The sequence below is a fragment of the Lytechinus variegatus genome, chromosome 4, assembly GCF_018143015.1.
Source record: "Lytechinus variegatus isolate NC3 chromosome 4, Lvar_3.0, whole genome shotgun sequence".
In the NCBI taxonomy this organism is placed as follows: domain Eukaryota; kingdom Metazoa; phylum Echinodermata; class Echinoidea; order Temnopleuroida; family Toxopneustidae; genus Lytechinus; species Lytechinus variegatus.
The window spans coordinates 31,529,255-31,547,024 of NC_054743.1; the positions used below are offsets into that span (position 1 = coordinate 31,529,255).

At 37.1% G+C, this 17,770-nt stretch overlaps 2 protein-coding genes across 2 annotated transcripts; one reads left to right on the top strand and one right to left on the bottom strand.

Moving 5' to 3' along the window:
* Positions 1 to 1,547: 1,547 nt before the first annotated feature.
* Positions 1,548 to 11,348, bottom strand: LOC121413846 (fatty-acid amide hydrolase 2-like). Its single transcript, XM_041606817.1, has 7 exons — positions 11,153 to 11,348; positions 10,078 to 10,297; positions 8,886 to 9,095; positions 7,578 to 7,697; positions 4,669 to 4,928; positions 3,740 to 3,995; positions 1,548 to 2,856 (listed from the first exon to the last, which is right to left on the bottom strand). The coding sequence occupies exons 1-7, from the start codon at positions 11,324 to 11,326 to the stop codon at positions 2,498 to 2,500; spliced, it is 1,599 nt and encodes a 532-aa protein (XP_041462751.1). The 5' UTR covers positions 11,327 to 11,348; the 3' UTR covers positions 1,548 to 2,497.
* Positions 11,349 to 15,122: 3,774 nt separating this feature from the next.
* LOC121412650 (elongation of very long chain fatty acids protein 6-like) lies at positions 15,123 to 16,412 on the top strand. Its single transcript, XM_041605427.1, has one exon. It carries the CDS (start codon positions 15,239 to 15,241, stop codon positions 16,043 to 16,045), a length of 807 nt encoding a protein of 268 aa, XP_041461361.1. The 5' UTR covers positions 15,123 to 15,238; the 3' UTR covers positions 16,046 to 16,412.
* The last annotated feature ends 1,358 nt before the right edge of the window (positions 16,413 to 17,770 follow it).

A 17,770-nucleotide genomic window follows, 5' to 3' on the forward strand; every position in this document is an offset into this window, starting at 1 on the left:
CCAGTTCATCGTGGCTTAGCCGTGAACCAGAATAGCCTGGTGGTTGAGTCGCTGCCCGGAAAGCAGTAGATGACAGGTTCGAATCCCACTGGTTCCAATTTTTCTGACTTATGATCTTATGATTTTCATTACAGATCGAGCATACTGATCTTATGATTTTCATTACAGATCGAGCATTCCAATCTTAAACAAATAGGAGTAATGCCGAAAATTTCTTAACAAAAAACTTATTCATGTTACACCCGCACGCCCCATTTCATTGAAACTTGTTATCAATATTATTCAAACCATTTAATCTATGAAAATAAAAATTTTGACAAAACAAATCGCACCAATGCTGTGATTTTCACCAGTAGTTAAGTACTGGTAAGTAATTAGATTACAGATTTTCAATCACAATATTGAACACATGAACATTGCACCAGTAAAACAAGAACATTTAAAATCTTCGAGGGATTCACATGATTGTAGCAAGATGAGGTCAACATTATTCTAATTAAAAAAATGAAAAGTTAAACAAAAAGAAGAGGTAATATCATAATACATTCAATGATTTAGCACATATACACCATCTGCACATTAATTTTACAATTTCGTAGGCAAAACCTTACACCACTATAAAGATTCTGGAAGTGATGACATCAATAGTAATCTTTTGCGGCTTTTCAACATTGTGGATACAATGTCTTGGTGAAACAAAAGATCAAAATTGTGCACAGCCTTCTGAATAGCAACTACTACCCCATTGATATCGGTGTAATTGTTCGAGTTCCAAATGGTTATGAACCAGGCCTACCAACACTTATTTCAATGGGGATACTTAGGCATGATGTGACCACACCTCAGGGTCACTAGGAATCAATTGTGTCAAATCTGGCATGTAGCGGATTTACATCATTCACTATAAACAAAATATTGACAAAATGCTGAAATGCAAAAAAAATGTTGCACTTTAGCACTCTATAAGAATTTTAAGACTAAGCTCCACTCAAAGTCATATGTTTAAGGCATTCTTGCACCAACAGTAATAATGTACGACATATACATTTCTTTGGTCTTGCATAATTGAAAGTCTTTCAAATCACACAGAGATAGAATTTCTAATACTACACTCTAAATCACACATCACTAAGCAAAAAAAAAATACCCTTCACACACGGCCCTATGTCTATTTTATCAGATGCAAAATCTGGATGAAAGCGACTCATAATCAGATGGGCGTTTTAAACTGGTTTGCATTTCTTATGCGAAACTTTTTTCTTGTTACCAATATTTCTCTCTTTCTTTCCAGTCAATATTTCTTTCCTCTCAACCGGTTAAATAGCGATTTGCAATTTTACGATATATAAATTATTATGATCATAATGGGAGGAAAGTATATCATTCACATCGCTGAATTTTCCCAAGTGTTATCACTGCACTCACTTCGACATTTGCTCTCATTTCTTAAAAATCTACTTACATAAAAAATGCACTTCAATAACAAATTGATTACATTCTTTATAATCTGATATAAAAATATCAAATATCGATGGAAAAACTATGTTGTGACACAACGCTGCTCTGCAAACTCCAAATATGGAATGTAAGAGAGACATACATCAATTCAAAAGAAGCCAGAGTATCGACCACACACCCCTGGCTGAGAAATTCATTAACTTCTGCTTTTAATCCTCGAACCCTCCCCCTCCCTCCCTACACCCATTAAGACAGATAATCCAAATCTTACACAAAATCTTTGGTTATCACTGTAACTGCAGTTCTGAACGAAACTCATAATGTATTGTAATTGTATGGTTGTGTCAAATAATCCAATATGTTTGGGGTTTTTAAAAGCTTTTTTATATATATTTTGAAAAATTGTCATAGAATATCATTAATCTTAGTACTTTTTAAACTTACGGATCCAAAATACTGCAGATAAATACTATTAGATGGGGAAGAAAGATTTTCCTTAGCAGCAATACAATAGTGGTAGATCGCAACAAATTCTCCTTCAAACTTTGTCTTTTGCCATCATAGCTTCACCACAAATGTGACTACATGGAGGTAATACTGTTATTGAATGTTCACCCTGACTTTATAACATATGCTTGTGTGCTATTGAATTTCCATGGGAATTAACAATAATATTGAGAAAAAAATCACCATATTAATGATGAATACCATTTTGACTTTGCAGTCGATGATAAATATTGTTATGATAATTCATTATTCAAATAAATAATCTAATGTTATACATGTATAATTTCATTATACAAGTCATTATTCTTGTAACTAAGCGAATAATTCAGGGATGCATTTTATCCTAATCTTCAAGCACATAACCATAAGACAAACAATCATACAAAGATTATAATATAAATATGAAAATACAATAATATAATTTAACTAAAAATATATCAACATCTTACAATGACTTCACCATGTGATTGAGCAACACAAGAGATACAATTAGTGTGGTAATTTTTACCATGTGAATAACTGACAAATACCATCATTCCAATGTCTTACCATGTAAGTGAGAAACACCAATAGGAGAGGTCCATCCTCCGAGTCCTCTCTCTAGTTCCCTTGCAACGGCAAGGGTCAGGTGATCACAATACTTATTGCCGACCACCTGGACACCAAGCGGTAGCCCATTGGTACTGAGTCCTAGTGGGACCTGCGTCACCGGAAAGCCAAGGGCGTTGAAGATTGCCGTGTAGGCTACATTGAACGGGTAGAGGATGGGGGCGTTGTGGTAGAGCGCCATCTTGGGGTGGGTAGGGTAGAGGAGGACGCCGTCATCGCCCAGCATGGTGGAGATCTCGTTGCGTAGTTTCTGGCAAGCCTTGAGAAGTTTCTCCATGTTACCTGATTAAATGAAATTAGATTTGTGTTCAGTTCATTATGTCTCATCATCATAATTTATTCAAGTTTTTATTTCTTTGCTTCACAACACACCACCAAAGTTCAATGCAATGAATTGATTTAATGGATTTTTAATTCTACTCTATAATAGTTCCTCTAATATCATATGTTCATACATTGACATTCTGCACTTCAATCAAGAAACAAATTCCGTATGGATGCTATTACAATCAATATATCATCATTATCACCGTCATCACTATCATCACTGTAATCATCAGTTTTATCCTTGTTACAATAATCATCAGCAATATCACCATCAACATCATCATTATCATCACCACAATCATCACAAACACTATCACAATCACCAATATCATCATCATCACCACCACCACCAGCATTGCCGACTCCACTACAAGCATCATCATAGGCATTTTCTAATAATTTTCACAAGTCAAATATTACTGTTTGTCTATGTGCTAGAGGATTGCATGTATCTGTGGAGCGTTGTGGCCTAGTGGATTAGTCTCCGGACTCTGAAACAGAGGGTCGTGGATTCGAATCCCAACCATGGCGTAATTTCCTTCAGCAAGAAATTGATCCACAATGTGCTGCACTCAACCCAGGTGAGGTAAATGGGTACCTGGCAGGAATTTATTCCTTGAAACGCAGCGCGCGTAACAGCTGCACTGCTAAAGCCAGGGTAATTATGCTGCATATACTGTAGAGCGCTTAGAGGCTTCTGACAAAGTAAGTATTAAGCGCTATATAAGCAAGTATAATTATCTGTACTATGAAGTACAAACAAGATTCCTTTTGCATTTAAAATCCCCACTTCCTTCTCCTGTCCCATCAACCAAAATAAAACAAATAATCAACTCACCTGGCATGAGACGGTCAATATTCTCAATCAGACCGAGAAGGATTGCTGGAACAGTGTGGGTCGACTGACCAAAGCAGCGTTTGACCAGCTCAATAACGGGGGTGACCGGAGCTCCATGGTCACCCATCTGACTGGTGAAACTCTCCTCATCCGAAGCGGTCATCATCGCCGTCCACATACCCATGGAGTAGAAGAATCGACGGTTGGTTCTTTGGGTAACTTGAATGTCCAGTTTCTCTTCAAGGTACTTGGCTGCCTAAAATTAAGATGAAATGGAAATTCTATACAATTAAATTCAAAATGGTATAGTAGAATACAAAAGGAAACAAATAAGATGTGATGAAGGGTTCACTTTGTTGAACTGAGGTACATTTTGAATAGGTGAGCTCTAAAAAGTAATTAAATTTCTTTATTGCTGCTTAAAGTGAAAAGGAAATTTAATTCAAAACAAATAAAAATGGTATGATGGAATAATTGGGGGAAAAAGAATAAGATTTGTTACAGAGTTATTTTGTTAAATTGAGGTACATTTTGAATAATTAAACTTTAAAAACAATTCAAAATTTATTTTTTCCAGTCAAAAGATTTAAATTTGTCTAGTTCATTAATTGTTTGAAGTGAATCTGGATGATTATTCCACAAAACCAAAGCAACAGGAACAAAGGAATGTCCACCATATGTTTGTGTGAAGATAGGAGAAAAATGAGTAATTTCTAAAATGGAAATGGTGTTAACCCTAGGAAGACTGGGGAGCTGATTCAGCCCCCCCTCAACATTTTTCGCGATAAATCTGCCATGTGAAATTTTTTGACTGCGTCACTCGCTGTCTTTTCACTTTCAAGTCTCGCACAACTTTTGAGACCAAAATTGTGACACCCGGTCTGAACAATTTTCCATTCAATCTTCCCAGCAAACCTGAATTAACTCACCCTGAGCTGGGCAGCTCTGAGCTCTGGATCTAAACCAGAGGCAAGCATCTTCCGATCGTCCGTTCCCATGCTGAAATAACGCAGCCTTCGAAGGTCAACGTGCTCGTCCAATCGCAGTTTGGCGCAGCCATGTGGCCCAGCCATGACCTTGAGAAGAGGGACGAGGTCCACAGAGAATCGGCACAAAGGTCCAGTAACCATTAGTTCGTTGCCCTTGGCTGTCTGGACAGTCGGGTACTGACCATCGTTGGTGACCACACCTGCAGTCAGATAGAGACAATAAGTGCAATTTAATTGTATCATCTGCATGACTAGGCCTGGGACTTTCGGGTTTTTTTCTTTTCGGGTACCCGTGGTAATTTTCGGGCGGGTACCCGGGTACCCGAAAATCATGTCGCTCGAAATATGACTGGTGGAAAAACCCCATAGGTGACGTCATCATCAAGCCAATGCGATGCAAGCCAATTTATGAATGAAAATATAGTAAGCATGCGCATTGCAAGCCTCAGCCCCACGCAGTATTCCGTCAAAACGAGTCTGCAATACTCTGTCACCTCGTACCAAAATCGACCTAGAAATCCACTTTTCTATATTTTATATGAATTATAAAACGTATTCTCAGAGGATTTGTTTTCCCACCGATACCGCACTGGTAAGCAAATTTTTATTACTTCTTGCTTTTCCGTCAAAATCTTACGAAGTAGCGTCGATATTACATCGTGTTCGTGAGTTTGTAGAATCTATCGCTACGTGAACAAAGTCAATTGATTTCCGGGTTTCGGAGCGTCAAATGCGCCAGCCAATCATGATCGTGTTACCATTTTCGGTTTATGATGAACTGAAAATGGTATCAAGAACGTGATTGGCTTGCGCCTCGTATGCTCCGAAACCCGGAAATCAATTGACTTTGTTCACGTAGCGATAGATTCTACAAACTCACAAACACGATGCAACATCGACGCTACTTCGTAAGATTTTGACGGAAAAGCAAGAAGTAATAAAATTTCCTTACTTGCGTGGTATCGGTGAGAAAACAGATCCTCTGAGAATACCTTTCATAATTTATATGAAATAAAGGAAAGTGGAATTCTAGGTCGATTTTGGTACGAGGTGACAGAGTATTGCAGGCTTGTTTTGACGGAATACTGCGTGGGGCTGAGGCTTGCAATGCGCATGCTTACTATATTTTCATTCATAAATTGGCTTGCGTCGCAGTGGCTGGATGACGTCACTGCGCTGCAAAAGAAACATGGCGACGATTGAACGATCTCAGTCACATCATCATCACTTGAAAAACTAGTATATTTGAGGATATTTCGAGGGTAATTGGTGAGATTCAAAATGAGACTTGTGTACTTATGTGATGAGTTTACAATCATGTCTTACACTACGCAATACAAATCAAATGTACGTTATACTGGTGAGCAATTTTCGGGTATCGGGTATTGATTTTTCTACCCGGGTACCCGACGCTTCCGGGCGGGACCTGGGTACCCGAGTTTTAGTCCCAGCCCTATGCATGACGCATTTCAAAAGAAGCGACTTATCTTTCAGAGCTATTACAAAGTGCATGTCCTAATCAGAAGTAGTGCGAACAAGTGGATTAGTCTCCGGACTCTGAAACAGAGGGTCGTGGGTTTGAATCCCAACCATGGCGTAATTTCCTTCAGCAAGAAATTGATCCACAATGTGCTGCACTCAACCCAGGTGAGGTAAATGGGTACCTGGCAGGAATTTAATCCTTGAAACGCAGCGCGCGTAACAGCTGCACTGCTAAAGCCAGGGTAATTATGCTGCATATACTGTAGAGCGCTTAGAGACTTCTGACAAAGTAAGTATTAAGCGCTATATAAGCAAGTATAATTATAAGTGTAGATGGAAAGCCGCCTGATGATTCTGAACACAAAAATCAATAACCCAAGCATTTCAAGAACCTCATGAAAAGTCTGTGTGCCACAAGCCAAGCCAGAAAAACATTTAGTTTTGTCTCCAGGGTTCACAATGTCACACCAACTTTAAGACAGTTCACAATTCAATTTGTATTGAATGCTATTTCAGCTTCGCTACGATTTAAAAACACAAAAGTTCAGGATATAATCAATGGACTTTGCACTGATAATGTAAACCTGCCAACCTCTGAGAATGAAAAACTGTATTCTGTGATTAAAAAAATGTATTTTTCCCAAAAAAAGTGTATTTCATAATAAAATGCTTGGCACACTCGCTCATCACGGTGCTCAAGCTGCATGCAAGCTAAGATGCGCACTGCTCTTGCAGATGAAAAGAAAAAAAACATTGTGTATATCTCACCCTGGTTTTAACAAAATGATTGAAAAAAAACCCAAGTTACTTGAATTTGCATTGATCTAATAACTCTATTTGTGCATGTTTTATGAAATAGAGACATATAGAGATGACTTTTCTCAATAAATTACGATTTTTAAAAAAAAACAACAACATTTTTTAAAAAGAATAAACGTACTGCCGTATTTTGGTTGCAAAGAACTAAATACGCCTAAAACGTACTGTTTGGCAGGTCTGAGGATGCAACCAGACAGACTTGTTCCATGTAACTTACTATAAATTGAATATTACCAGCATGTGTTACAGGCTCCCGATATGATACAATTTGAATGCATATGAGCTTGTATTTAGTCAATAACAAAATATCAAGATATGTGGAATCCAGTCCTCAGCCTGTAAATCTTGTATCCACGTCACATATTACCGGTACTTGGTTGTGGTTAAGCATATTTTTTATGTAATTTTGGCCATTCTTTGTTTATTGAATATCAATGAATTCATATAATTTTCACCATATTTGACTTAAAATTTGAACTGTTAAATTCACAATGCTCAGGTACTGGACTATTCTACCAGAATGATATAGTCAAAGGAGTAAACATTACCACAGCTGGGCTTGTGACCGAAAATGCCATTGAAGAATGCCGGCATGCGAATACTGCCCCCTATGTCAGCTCCGATACCCATGACTGAGCCTCCAGCACCAATGATTGAGCCTTCTCCTCCTATAAGATTTCAAATCATGCATTTTATCTCAATACCTTCTATTATGACTTGGTCTAGGATGCCTGTAAATGGGTTTGGGATTTCTTGGATTTCTTCTGATAACACTGAGAAGAGAATCAGTGCTATAATTTATCTTAAAGGGATGGTCTGGGCTGAAAGTAATTATAGTTGAATAAATAGAGTAGAATTCACTGAGCAAAATGCCGAAAATTTCATCAAAATCGGAAAACAAATAACAAAGTTATTGAATTTTAAAGTTTAGCAATATTTTGTGAAAACAGTAATCATGAATATTCATTATGTGGGCTGATGATGTCACATCTCCACTTGTTCTTTTGTATTTTATTATTTGAAAATAGGTTCATTCAAATGTTTTCTTCCAAGAATTAGAAAAATTGGATTGGCATATGATTTAGTGCATTCGATGTTTCTTGCTGCAACTTATTTCATTATAAGGGAGACATATTATTCACACAAGTATGAAATAATGAAAAAAAATATGATTTTATGTAATAACATAAGAAAACAGAAAGTGGAGAGGTGACATCATCAGCCCACCTAATGAATATTCATGACAACTGTTTTCACAAAATATTGCTAAATTTTAAACTTCAATAACCTGATTATTTGTTATCCGATTTTGATGAAATTCCTGCATTTTGCTCAGTGAATTCTACTCTATGTATTAAGATATAAATATTTTCAGCCCGGACCATCCCTTTAAATCCATTCATCAACATAAACAAGTTTGTCATACTGATCATTACATAGTTTAAGATCTTGCCATTCATTTTTAAGGTAGCCCAAAGAAAGTTGCATACTGATAGCCATTGGAGAGCTAGCCCAGGTTTTAGAGCCATACAATATAAATGCCTCTATGGATAGTCAAAAGATGCTAACTTTTAACCAGTGGAGAGTAAATTCTAGCTATTTCTCTATTTATCCACGTCTTACTAAAGATTTATCAAAGAGAGTGATGTAGGTTTCTTAATACTTTCATAGAATATTGAATAATTCTTTGCCATTTTGTTTCTTCATAATCTTTAATCAATACATCAGATTTTTATCAAACTATGAAAGCATGGAAAATAAAAGTAACTGCTGGCGATCAGAAGAGCAAATTCTTACTAATTTTCAGATTTTAAATAACATGCAAAGGTCTACTCTAATGAATTCATTCGACATACCAGAACTGCCCCCGACCATCCGCCTGATATCATAAGGATTACTTGTCCTCCCGTAGACGTAGTTAGCAGACTCGTACCACATACACAGCTCACTGCAATTGGTCAGTCCCAGTACGATGCACCCCGCCCGCTTCATGTTGGCGACGGGCGGGGCATCACGTGGTGCCGTCACCCCTTTCCTGTTAACAAGGCCACTGGTGTTTGGCATACCTGTGAGTGATATGAATTTATTGATATCACTTATTAACAATTTCATATGAATTTACTAATAATTCATAAATATCTACTTTTTATTGAAACACATTATATGCCAAATATATTATTCGGTTCAATTTTATGTTGTATCATTAGATTCTACCCTGTAATGCTTGCAAATGCTATGTTTATAATTCAATAAATATGCATTTTCATGATGATGTAAATCGCATTTATAGAGAGATATTCATCTCATATGCGCTTAACTATAATTCTTTACCAATAAGTAATTTTTAATAATCTTTAATAAATTATTACAAAACCTATGTATAGTGTCACAGACAGTCACACTAACGAAACTGACTCAATTGTGATTGAGGACGATATATTATTTTGAATGACACGTTGACCATTGGTCAGTTTGGAGTCAGTTTTGCTGGTGCGACAGTGGCATCAAGCATGTTAAACGAATATTATATGTGGACAACAAAGAGAAGAGGTCTATAAATTAACATAATAAGAGGCATGTCCATGAGATAATGCTTTTTGTTAATGAACTTTTGAACCATTCAATGTTGAACTGAAAAAAATTACAAGAAAAGAGACAGACCTAGTAAGATTTTTACTGAAAGACATCCATGCCCCCTGGTGGCACCTACTTAATGTAAACTGTAAAGTAATGTGGTAATAAATCCTGCACATGCAGGAAATCTTAGAGATGATGAATTTGTTAATGAAAAACTATCATTGTGGAATAGCTTCCTATTTCTTCAAGAGAATATTTCAGAAGTCTGATGACCTAATTTCAGGTGTGAAGGGAATAATTATTATGACAAGTATTTATGCAATTCTGAAGATCTTTTGTTCAAAATTATGGACGATATGAACTCCAAATTTGATCTAGGTGAAAGAAAGCTACACTCAGGACAATCTTATTCTTGCTCGATAGTATTGGATCATGGTGCATGGCAGCCCATCATGCACAATAAACTCTTACCTGTCACTTCAAATGCTTCCTTCACGGACACAGGAACACCAAGGAATGGGGCATTCTTCTCAGAGTATCTCTCAGGAACATCCCCAGACTGCAACATCCTATCGACCTTCTCCGCTTCTGAGAGGGCGTCATTGAATCGCTCCACAACCATCGCATTGAGGAGGTCGTTGACCTCCTTGATCCGTGCAATGTAGGCCTCCACGACCTCCGTACAAGTTACCTAGGGAAAATGTAAGGTTAGGAATGCCAATTATTCTATCCAGCATACATGATCCCGCCCTCATGATAGCCAATTTTGCAGCTAAAATTCCCCAAATTGAATGCTTAGGGGTGACCTCCTTTTCTACAGTCTGCCACAACACTAATAAAAAGAGTTTAGAAAATAAATTTCTGTTTGTTGCATCAAAAAGTAGCCCTCAAACTGAAAGAAAGAGCCCTGAAATTGCCATTGACTGCCATAAAAAAAAAATATTTCCTACCATTATTCCATCTAATGGCTTGAGAATCAATATAATCGTATTTAGTAAAAATTGTCTGTAACTATTCTCCAGTCATTGTGGTAACTACTATGACAAACAGGGCTCAGTAGTCAATCAAATTCATGGTTTCAAATAATCATAAACATAATGGCACATGCATAAGTGAGATTTTTTTCAAACGGACAGAAATAAAACTTTTAAAGATAATTCTAGTAGGGACCAGGAACATGTGATGCTCTTCTTTTTATATCAAACAGCTAAGTATCAACAAACTACAGAATAAATTAGTATTCATTTCTATGGAGGCCATTCTTTCAAAACAGATTGCCAACTCTAAAAGCCAAGAAAGGCATAGGAACAAATTACTACGTAACTTCCAGGAAAATTAACATAATTTAATTTACTAATTCAATAAATATAGTATATCATAATGGCATATGGGTTTGTTACAATCAGTTTTGTTTTGTTGTTTCATTAAAGACCGACATACTTTTTGGGGTTGAAGTCAAATGGTACACGTACTTTGTCAAAATATCTTTTATTTGAAAAGTTCTGAATGTAACTCAATATTCATTTTTAGAACTAATGATATTCACCTCTCTGGTCCTAATCTTACGGGCAAGGCTTGTAGCACTCTCCAGGAGAAGAGGGTTCCTGATGGCCGGGATCCTGGCTTTGGGTCGGTCCCCATTGATGATGAGAGAGAATATAGAGACCAGAAGACCTAGCAGATAGTCCAAGATGCTCCTCAGTTTCTTGTAAAGGGACATCTTGTTGTTATCACCCCTGTAAAGCTGATTGTAAATAGTTGAAATAGATCTATAGTCTAGGTTAAAATGTAAAGAGTATCTCAACAACAAACACAAGAAAATTAAAAATTAGACCTAGACTCTAAATCTCTTCTTTTTTTTACAACTGGCACATACTAATTGGGATCCTCCATCGACCATCAATATAATATTATCCTTTTTTCCTTCTTCTTCTTGTCAATGACAATGTTGCTGTTCTCCAGCTTCTCCCACTCATTCAATGAACAAGGTTATATAATATAACCTTGTTCTCAGTTATATCTCCATGTGTGACAAAATATGGGTGGCAATTTTTGGCTTATTTTTTTTTTTCTTTGGAGCAAATGCTTGTTTTACGCTGACAGTTTCCATTAGACCTGTTTATTCATACCGCTTGGCTCTTATTTAAATTTGATTCTTTATATCATTTTTTCTTAATTAAAAATAGAGATCAAAAAATGAAAATTTTCTTGCCATATTACTTTCCACCAATAGAAGGCGTACACAAAAATATGCCCAAAATTCAAGTTTTTGAGCGCTCTGGTAAATACAAAAATTATTCCCACATTACTAATGATAAATAAATCAAAACTATATGGAAATTAGTAATTTTGGTCACAAAAGTGATATTTTAATTTTTAAAGTGTGTGCTCTATACAGCATTGGCATACCATAGTCCTACATGTAGATTCTCCACAGGCCAGATGGTAGCAGTGAACAAGTGGCTTCTCCGACGACCCCATCATCCATCATTGTAAAACAATATTATATTATAGTATTTTTTATAGACCCTGATTGAACATTTATCATCATCAGCATGATCAGGTTGATCATATCTTCAATTCATCCTTTTTTTTTAAATTAAATCATCTTTGTTCTCATGACATTGTAATGATCTCTTTCAACTGTTATAATCATAATTTTCTTTATGACTGGTGGTTAACGAGTGGCGTCAGAGTCAATTCAAGGCAGCCAAGCTAACTTAATTAACTGTTACTCGTAAGTCAGTGGTTAATTAATGTTCATTGAGTGACGAACATTAGACTTGTACCGTACATCAATGCCTACAAATGGGACCGAGGCCAGGTAAAATATTCTCGACGGATTAGACAGTCATAGGTAAATTGATGATTCGACATCAATAACGCGAACATTCAGATAATATAAATTCACCACAATATTATATTCTTGCATTATTTTATACCTAGGCTTTTGTTAAAGATAAACTTTGAGTTTTGAAGAACCAAGTAGAATATGAACAGTACATTACCTCCAGTAGCAGGACCTTTTCTAAACTTTAATTCCTTCTATAATGGCATCGCTGAGGGAGACATTTATCATGCATGAAGTTGTGCCGAGTGGGTCTCAGAAAAAAAGAATCGAGGATAACAATGCCTATCAATGCTTCATTCATTCACAAAATATTAACATTATTGTCTCCTCTTTCATCTAGTGCAAGTTTCATGATATTAAGATACCTGTAAAAAAAAACTCAAGTGCATGGGTGGCACCCCCGCCCCGGGACAGTCAATTGCAGTACGGGCTGTACACATGCGTGACCAAATATTCCAAACACCGGCTATTTTTTTCTCTGTGTGCAAAATAACCCCTTAAACACTTTGGCCTCTAAACAAGCTGTCGCCAGAATATGACCCCGGGGGAAAAAAACATACCCTAAACACGTTTGTCTAGTCTTTAAAAACAAGCTTTGAAAAAGAAAATACCTTAATTTCGTTTTACCCAGCGATTGACCATTGACCAGGGGTCACCGGTATTCTGAAAACTAGCTGTCTTAACTTTTCTTGTAACTTTATACAGTCAGCAAGATAACAGCTCGCTGAAATTCTCTTAAATTGTATTCTGAAAATAGTCTTATCTATTTGATCAAAATGGGGCGTAAAATAAAAAAGTTATGACATTTAGAAATTTCGCTTACTTTCCAGAAAAAATATGTATACAAATAATCAATTAGAGATTTGATTTGATCATCATGCGCACCCAATATCCAATTTGTTTTTATTGTATGTTAATTACACAATATTTCAATATTTACACGGTATTTACAGATTTGATAGTAAGTACCCTGATTGAGTTACAAAATATTTTAAGTCAGTGGCAATCCCAAATGTTCATGGGGGAATAATTTTGTTTTAAAACTTCAATGAGAAGGAATTCCAAATATTTCATATTCCATGTCATGAAATATAAAAGAATGATGATTAAGATGTTAATGTAACTCTTATATAAAATTTAGCGGAATTTTTAAAATTTAATAATTTCCTTATTTTGGCCCTACATGCAATTTTGATGAAATTTAAGCGTATAGCTTGGTTGATTTTTTTTTATCATTTCGTTCAAGTAACCCTCTTGTTTGGGTGGACTTTTCCTTTTGATAAGATTTATGCTAACGTGAACAGCATATTAAAGAGTTTAGCACTGCGGTATATAACTAATCAATATCATTAACACAGTAAATGTATTGAAAATGCCCGTCAAATGACAATGCAGCTGGGCCCCGTCTTACAAAGAGTTACGATTTATCTGATCAACCTCAATTATATGGAAATCCATCAGTGTCATAGTTATTTTCTTTAAGAAATTTGCACAAAAATGAATGTCCTTCGAAAACAGAGAGAAGCATACTGAATTGTCAAGAAAACAGTGAATGTATTTATGCCATATAAGAGCGATCCTGCGCAATCCTGCTGAAATGGTGTATCGCCAGGGATCAGTCGGAGGCCTGATCCTTTACTCATTGTACTTTGGTGGTCTTAAACAGATTTGAAGATGCCATTGTTTTAAATATCATTGTTATGCAGATGATATCCAACTGTACATATCATTTTTACCTAAACAGACCAATGCCATTGATACTGTAAAAAAATCTTGAGGCTTGTGTTCATGATATCAATAGGTGGGTGAGTGGCAATTCTTTAAAATTAAATGAAGATAAGTCTGAGCTGCTGTTTATTGGCTCTAAATCTGCACTAGATAAGACTTCCCTCTTAGAGAATAGGTAATGCTATTAATGTTATGCCATCCAAATCATGCAGGAATCTTGGGGTTTTGTTTGACTCAACAATATCTATGTCTGCTTATAGATCCCTGCCGTGTGTAAATCAGTCAGGTATCAATAATTAATTCAGGCATCATTCGCAAGTATTTAACCCGCTCCGCGACAGAAAAGATAGTACATGCTCTGATACCATCTCGACTTGATTTTGGCAATTCTCTTTTGTTTCAGCTTCAACAATCCCAACTTTCACGCTTACAACAATTACAGAAATCTGTGCACCCGTATTGTTACCCTTATCTGAAGCTCTACTCACAAAACTCCAGTTCTGTCCTCACTGCATTGGTTACCCATCGAGTACCGTATTGTATTTTAAAAATAATTTTTAAAAAAGAATGAGAAAGAGAGAGGGGGGCAGAGCAGAGATAAAAAGCGATAAAAAAGGAGAGAAAGAAAGATTGCGCATTAGACAAAAGAACCGACCTCCATCACTGCTGAAAAGCCGAACTTCTGAATCCGCTCACCCCATACATGCAAACAAAACATGGTTCGATCATTCGTGAAAAGCGCTTTTGAGGATAACGACAATTTGCATGATTTGAAAACCAAGTTCCATTCATTGATTCCAAACAACAAATATTATACTCGTTTGGGCAAACAACGATCACGGTACTTATTGACCATGCACGCTTCATATTCAATATACGTCGTACACCAGCTAATACAGTCTGCAAGTCATTTCGATACCAGGGGGTGTCATCATCATCTGATTTTCATATTCATGTTCATATAAATTAAGCCTGGAATTTTGTGTAAACACATACTGTTTTATAGCAATTGGATATTCCTGCATTCTGTTAATTTGAAACTATAACTGAGTGATGATAATGTCAGTCGACACAATGGTGCTGAGGAATTTATATTTCAATGGAGGATCATCGTTCGATACCCATTACCATGGGCAATGGCTTCGACAGCATTGGTGGGTTTCAATCTTCATCTCCTTGACGTACATATTCATCATTTTCGGGGGAAAGCGGTTGATGTCCGACCGGAAACCTTTCGATCTCCGCAGTCCCCTCGTTGCTTGGTCGGGCAGCTTTGCTCTCTTTAGTTTCGCTGGTGCGGTGGTGATGGTCAGAGACTTTGCGCGCTGCGTCGTCGAAGACGGGTGGCGCGCAACCATGTGCGACGCCAATTTCTTCAACGGGAACGTGGGCCTGTGGGTTTGGCTATTCGCACTCAGCAAGGTTCTCGAACTCGGTGACACGATCTTTATCGTCCTTCGCAAGCAAAAACTCATATTCATCCATTGGTATCACCACGTTACAACTCTAATCTACACATTCTATTTATACGCCGACTGTATGTCTGTTGGACGCTATTTCGGCACTTTGAACTTCGTTGTACATTTTGTGATGTACTCCTATTACGCCCTGAGCGCTGCCAAAATCATCAACAAGCCTCGTCAAATCAAGATCTCAGTTACAGTCTTTCAGCTTGTCCAGTTTGTCATCTCAATCGGCGTGTCTCTCTACGCGGCATTTGAACTTTCGGCGGGAAGGCACTGTGACATAAACTGGCTAAATATTTTCTGGACTATGGTCCTGTATGTAAGCTTTTTGTATTACTTCCTTAAATTCTTTTACGATGCGTATGTCAAACGGCCTGAGAAGCAAAAGATATAGCGAAAATCTATCCCTATGTATCAGTTTACCTTGGTGTTTTGTTTGTGATGTAAATAAGCACTAAAAAATAATTTGAAATTATATTGCTTTCTACCTCTTGGACAAACATCAACTGAACAAAGTTAAGTTTATACTAACGAAAGTCATGTTTTTTCTCATTTTCATATAAGCTATAATTTCTTCAGTTTAACCGAACTTAACGTTTTGAACCCTATTATAAATCATATTATATATTATGGTATTATCATTAAATGTAACTGTTCTCTATGAGAAAATATCGCGTAGGGCTATTAATCATTTCACCAAAGGTCATATTTTAGGACGACCCGTCGTCACAAATCAGTCACACTTTGGAGCTAGGTGTTTCAATATAGGCGAGTGCACGCGTGCCTTTGAAAGAAAGTCTTTGAAATAACACTGCAAGAAATGCCGGTGTTAATTCAATACCAGCCTACATCGGTCCACATAGGAGAGAAACAACATCGATTTGGCGTTAGGCTAACACCAATTTGACATTTAAGCAACTCCAATTGGTGTTAAACCAATATCGATTAGATTCTTAACTGGTGTTGTTTCAACGTTTTATTGATGTTGACCAATAGAGATTTCAGGCTAGTATACCCGCATTTTTTTCCGTGTATTTGTTAATGGTAGTTACCTTGAAATCCTTGATTCTGAATGACTGTTAAATAAGCATTGTTACCATGGTAGTTACCATTTGATTGCCAAGTTCCCATAATATGGTACTTTTAAGAGCCAAATGTGGTAAAGCGCCCACCTCATGAACGGTATGTCGTGGGTTCGATCCCGGCCGAGTCATGCCAAAGACTTTAAAAATTGAAACTTCTTCCTTCTTGTCTGGCGCTCGACGTATGAGAATAGAGAAGGGTAATAATAACATATACTGTTATGCAGGGCCCGCTGGAAGAACAGCTTACAGCGCAGAGGTATCTAATTTGGGTAAATACGAGTCATTATTATTATTTTATGGAACGGTGCCCAACAATAACGAATAAGCCTACCAGCATCATGCACACGCTAAAAAAAGGTTCGTGTTTACACCCTTTGATGCATCAGGCAGGGAGCTCTTATAGGCCCAACTCAGTCCAAAATCAACAGTCTAAATGTCAAACCCACCCATAGCCAAAAAAAATTATTTAAATGAATAGCGAAAAATCAAACAACCATTGGGTAAGAATTAGAAGAAAAATCAGAAAGTAATGATGTTAATAAGAAAAGCTATGTTTTATATAGCGCTTTTCCCATAATGGGCCCAAAGCGCTTTATAGCATAATTAATTATTATTACCATGATTACCCCGTCATCGGATCCTTGCATTCCCTCACACAATATATGCACAAATCCACTCCCTGGGGAGCATTCCAACAAGAGTTCCAAGACTTTCGCATCCTACCGGGTACCCATTTAGCACCTGAGTCGAGAGTGGCAAAGTGTGGATTGACGCCTTGCCAAAGGACGCTAGACCGCGGTGGTATTCGAACACACGACCCTCTGTTTTTTAAGGCTTGGTCACACCGCCTGAGCGTTGTTGGAGCGGTCGTGGAGCGGAGAGAAAAAAATCATCACCGCTCGCTACTGTTCACCATTTTCGATTTCGATTGTTTTTTTTTTTGTTTTTTTATTTTTGTTTTACAGTTTTCCCCAAACTTTGTGAGCAAAATTCCACCCTCTCTCCCTACCGCTCCACGACCGCTCCAACAACGC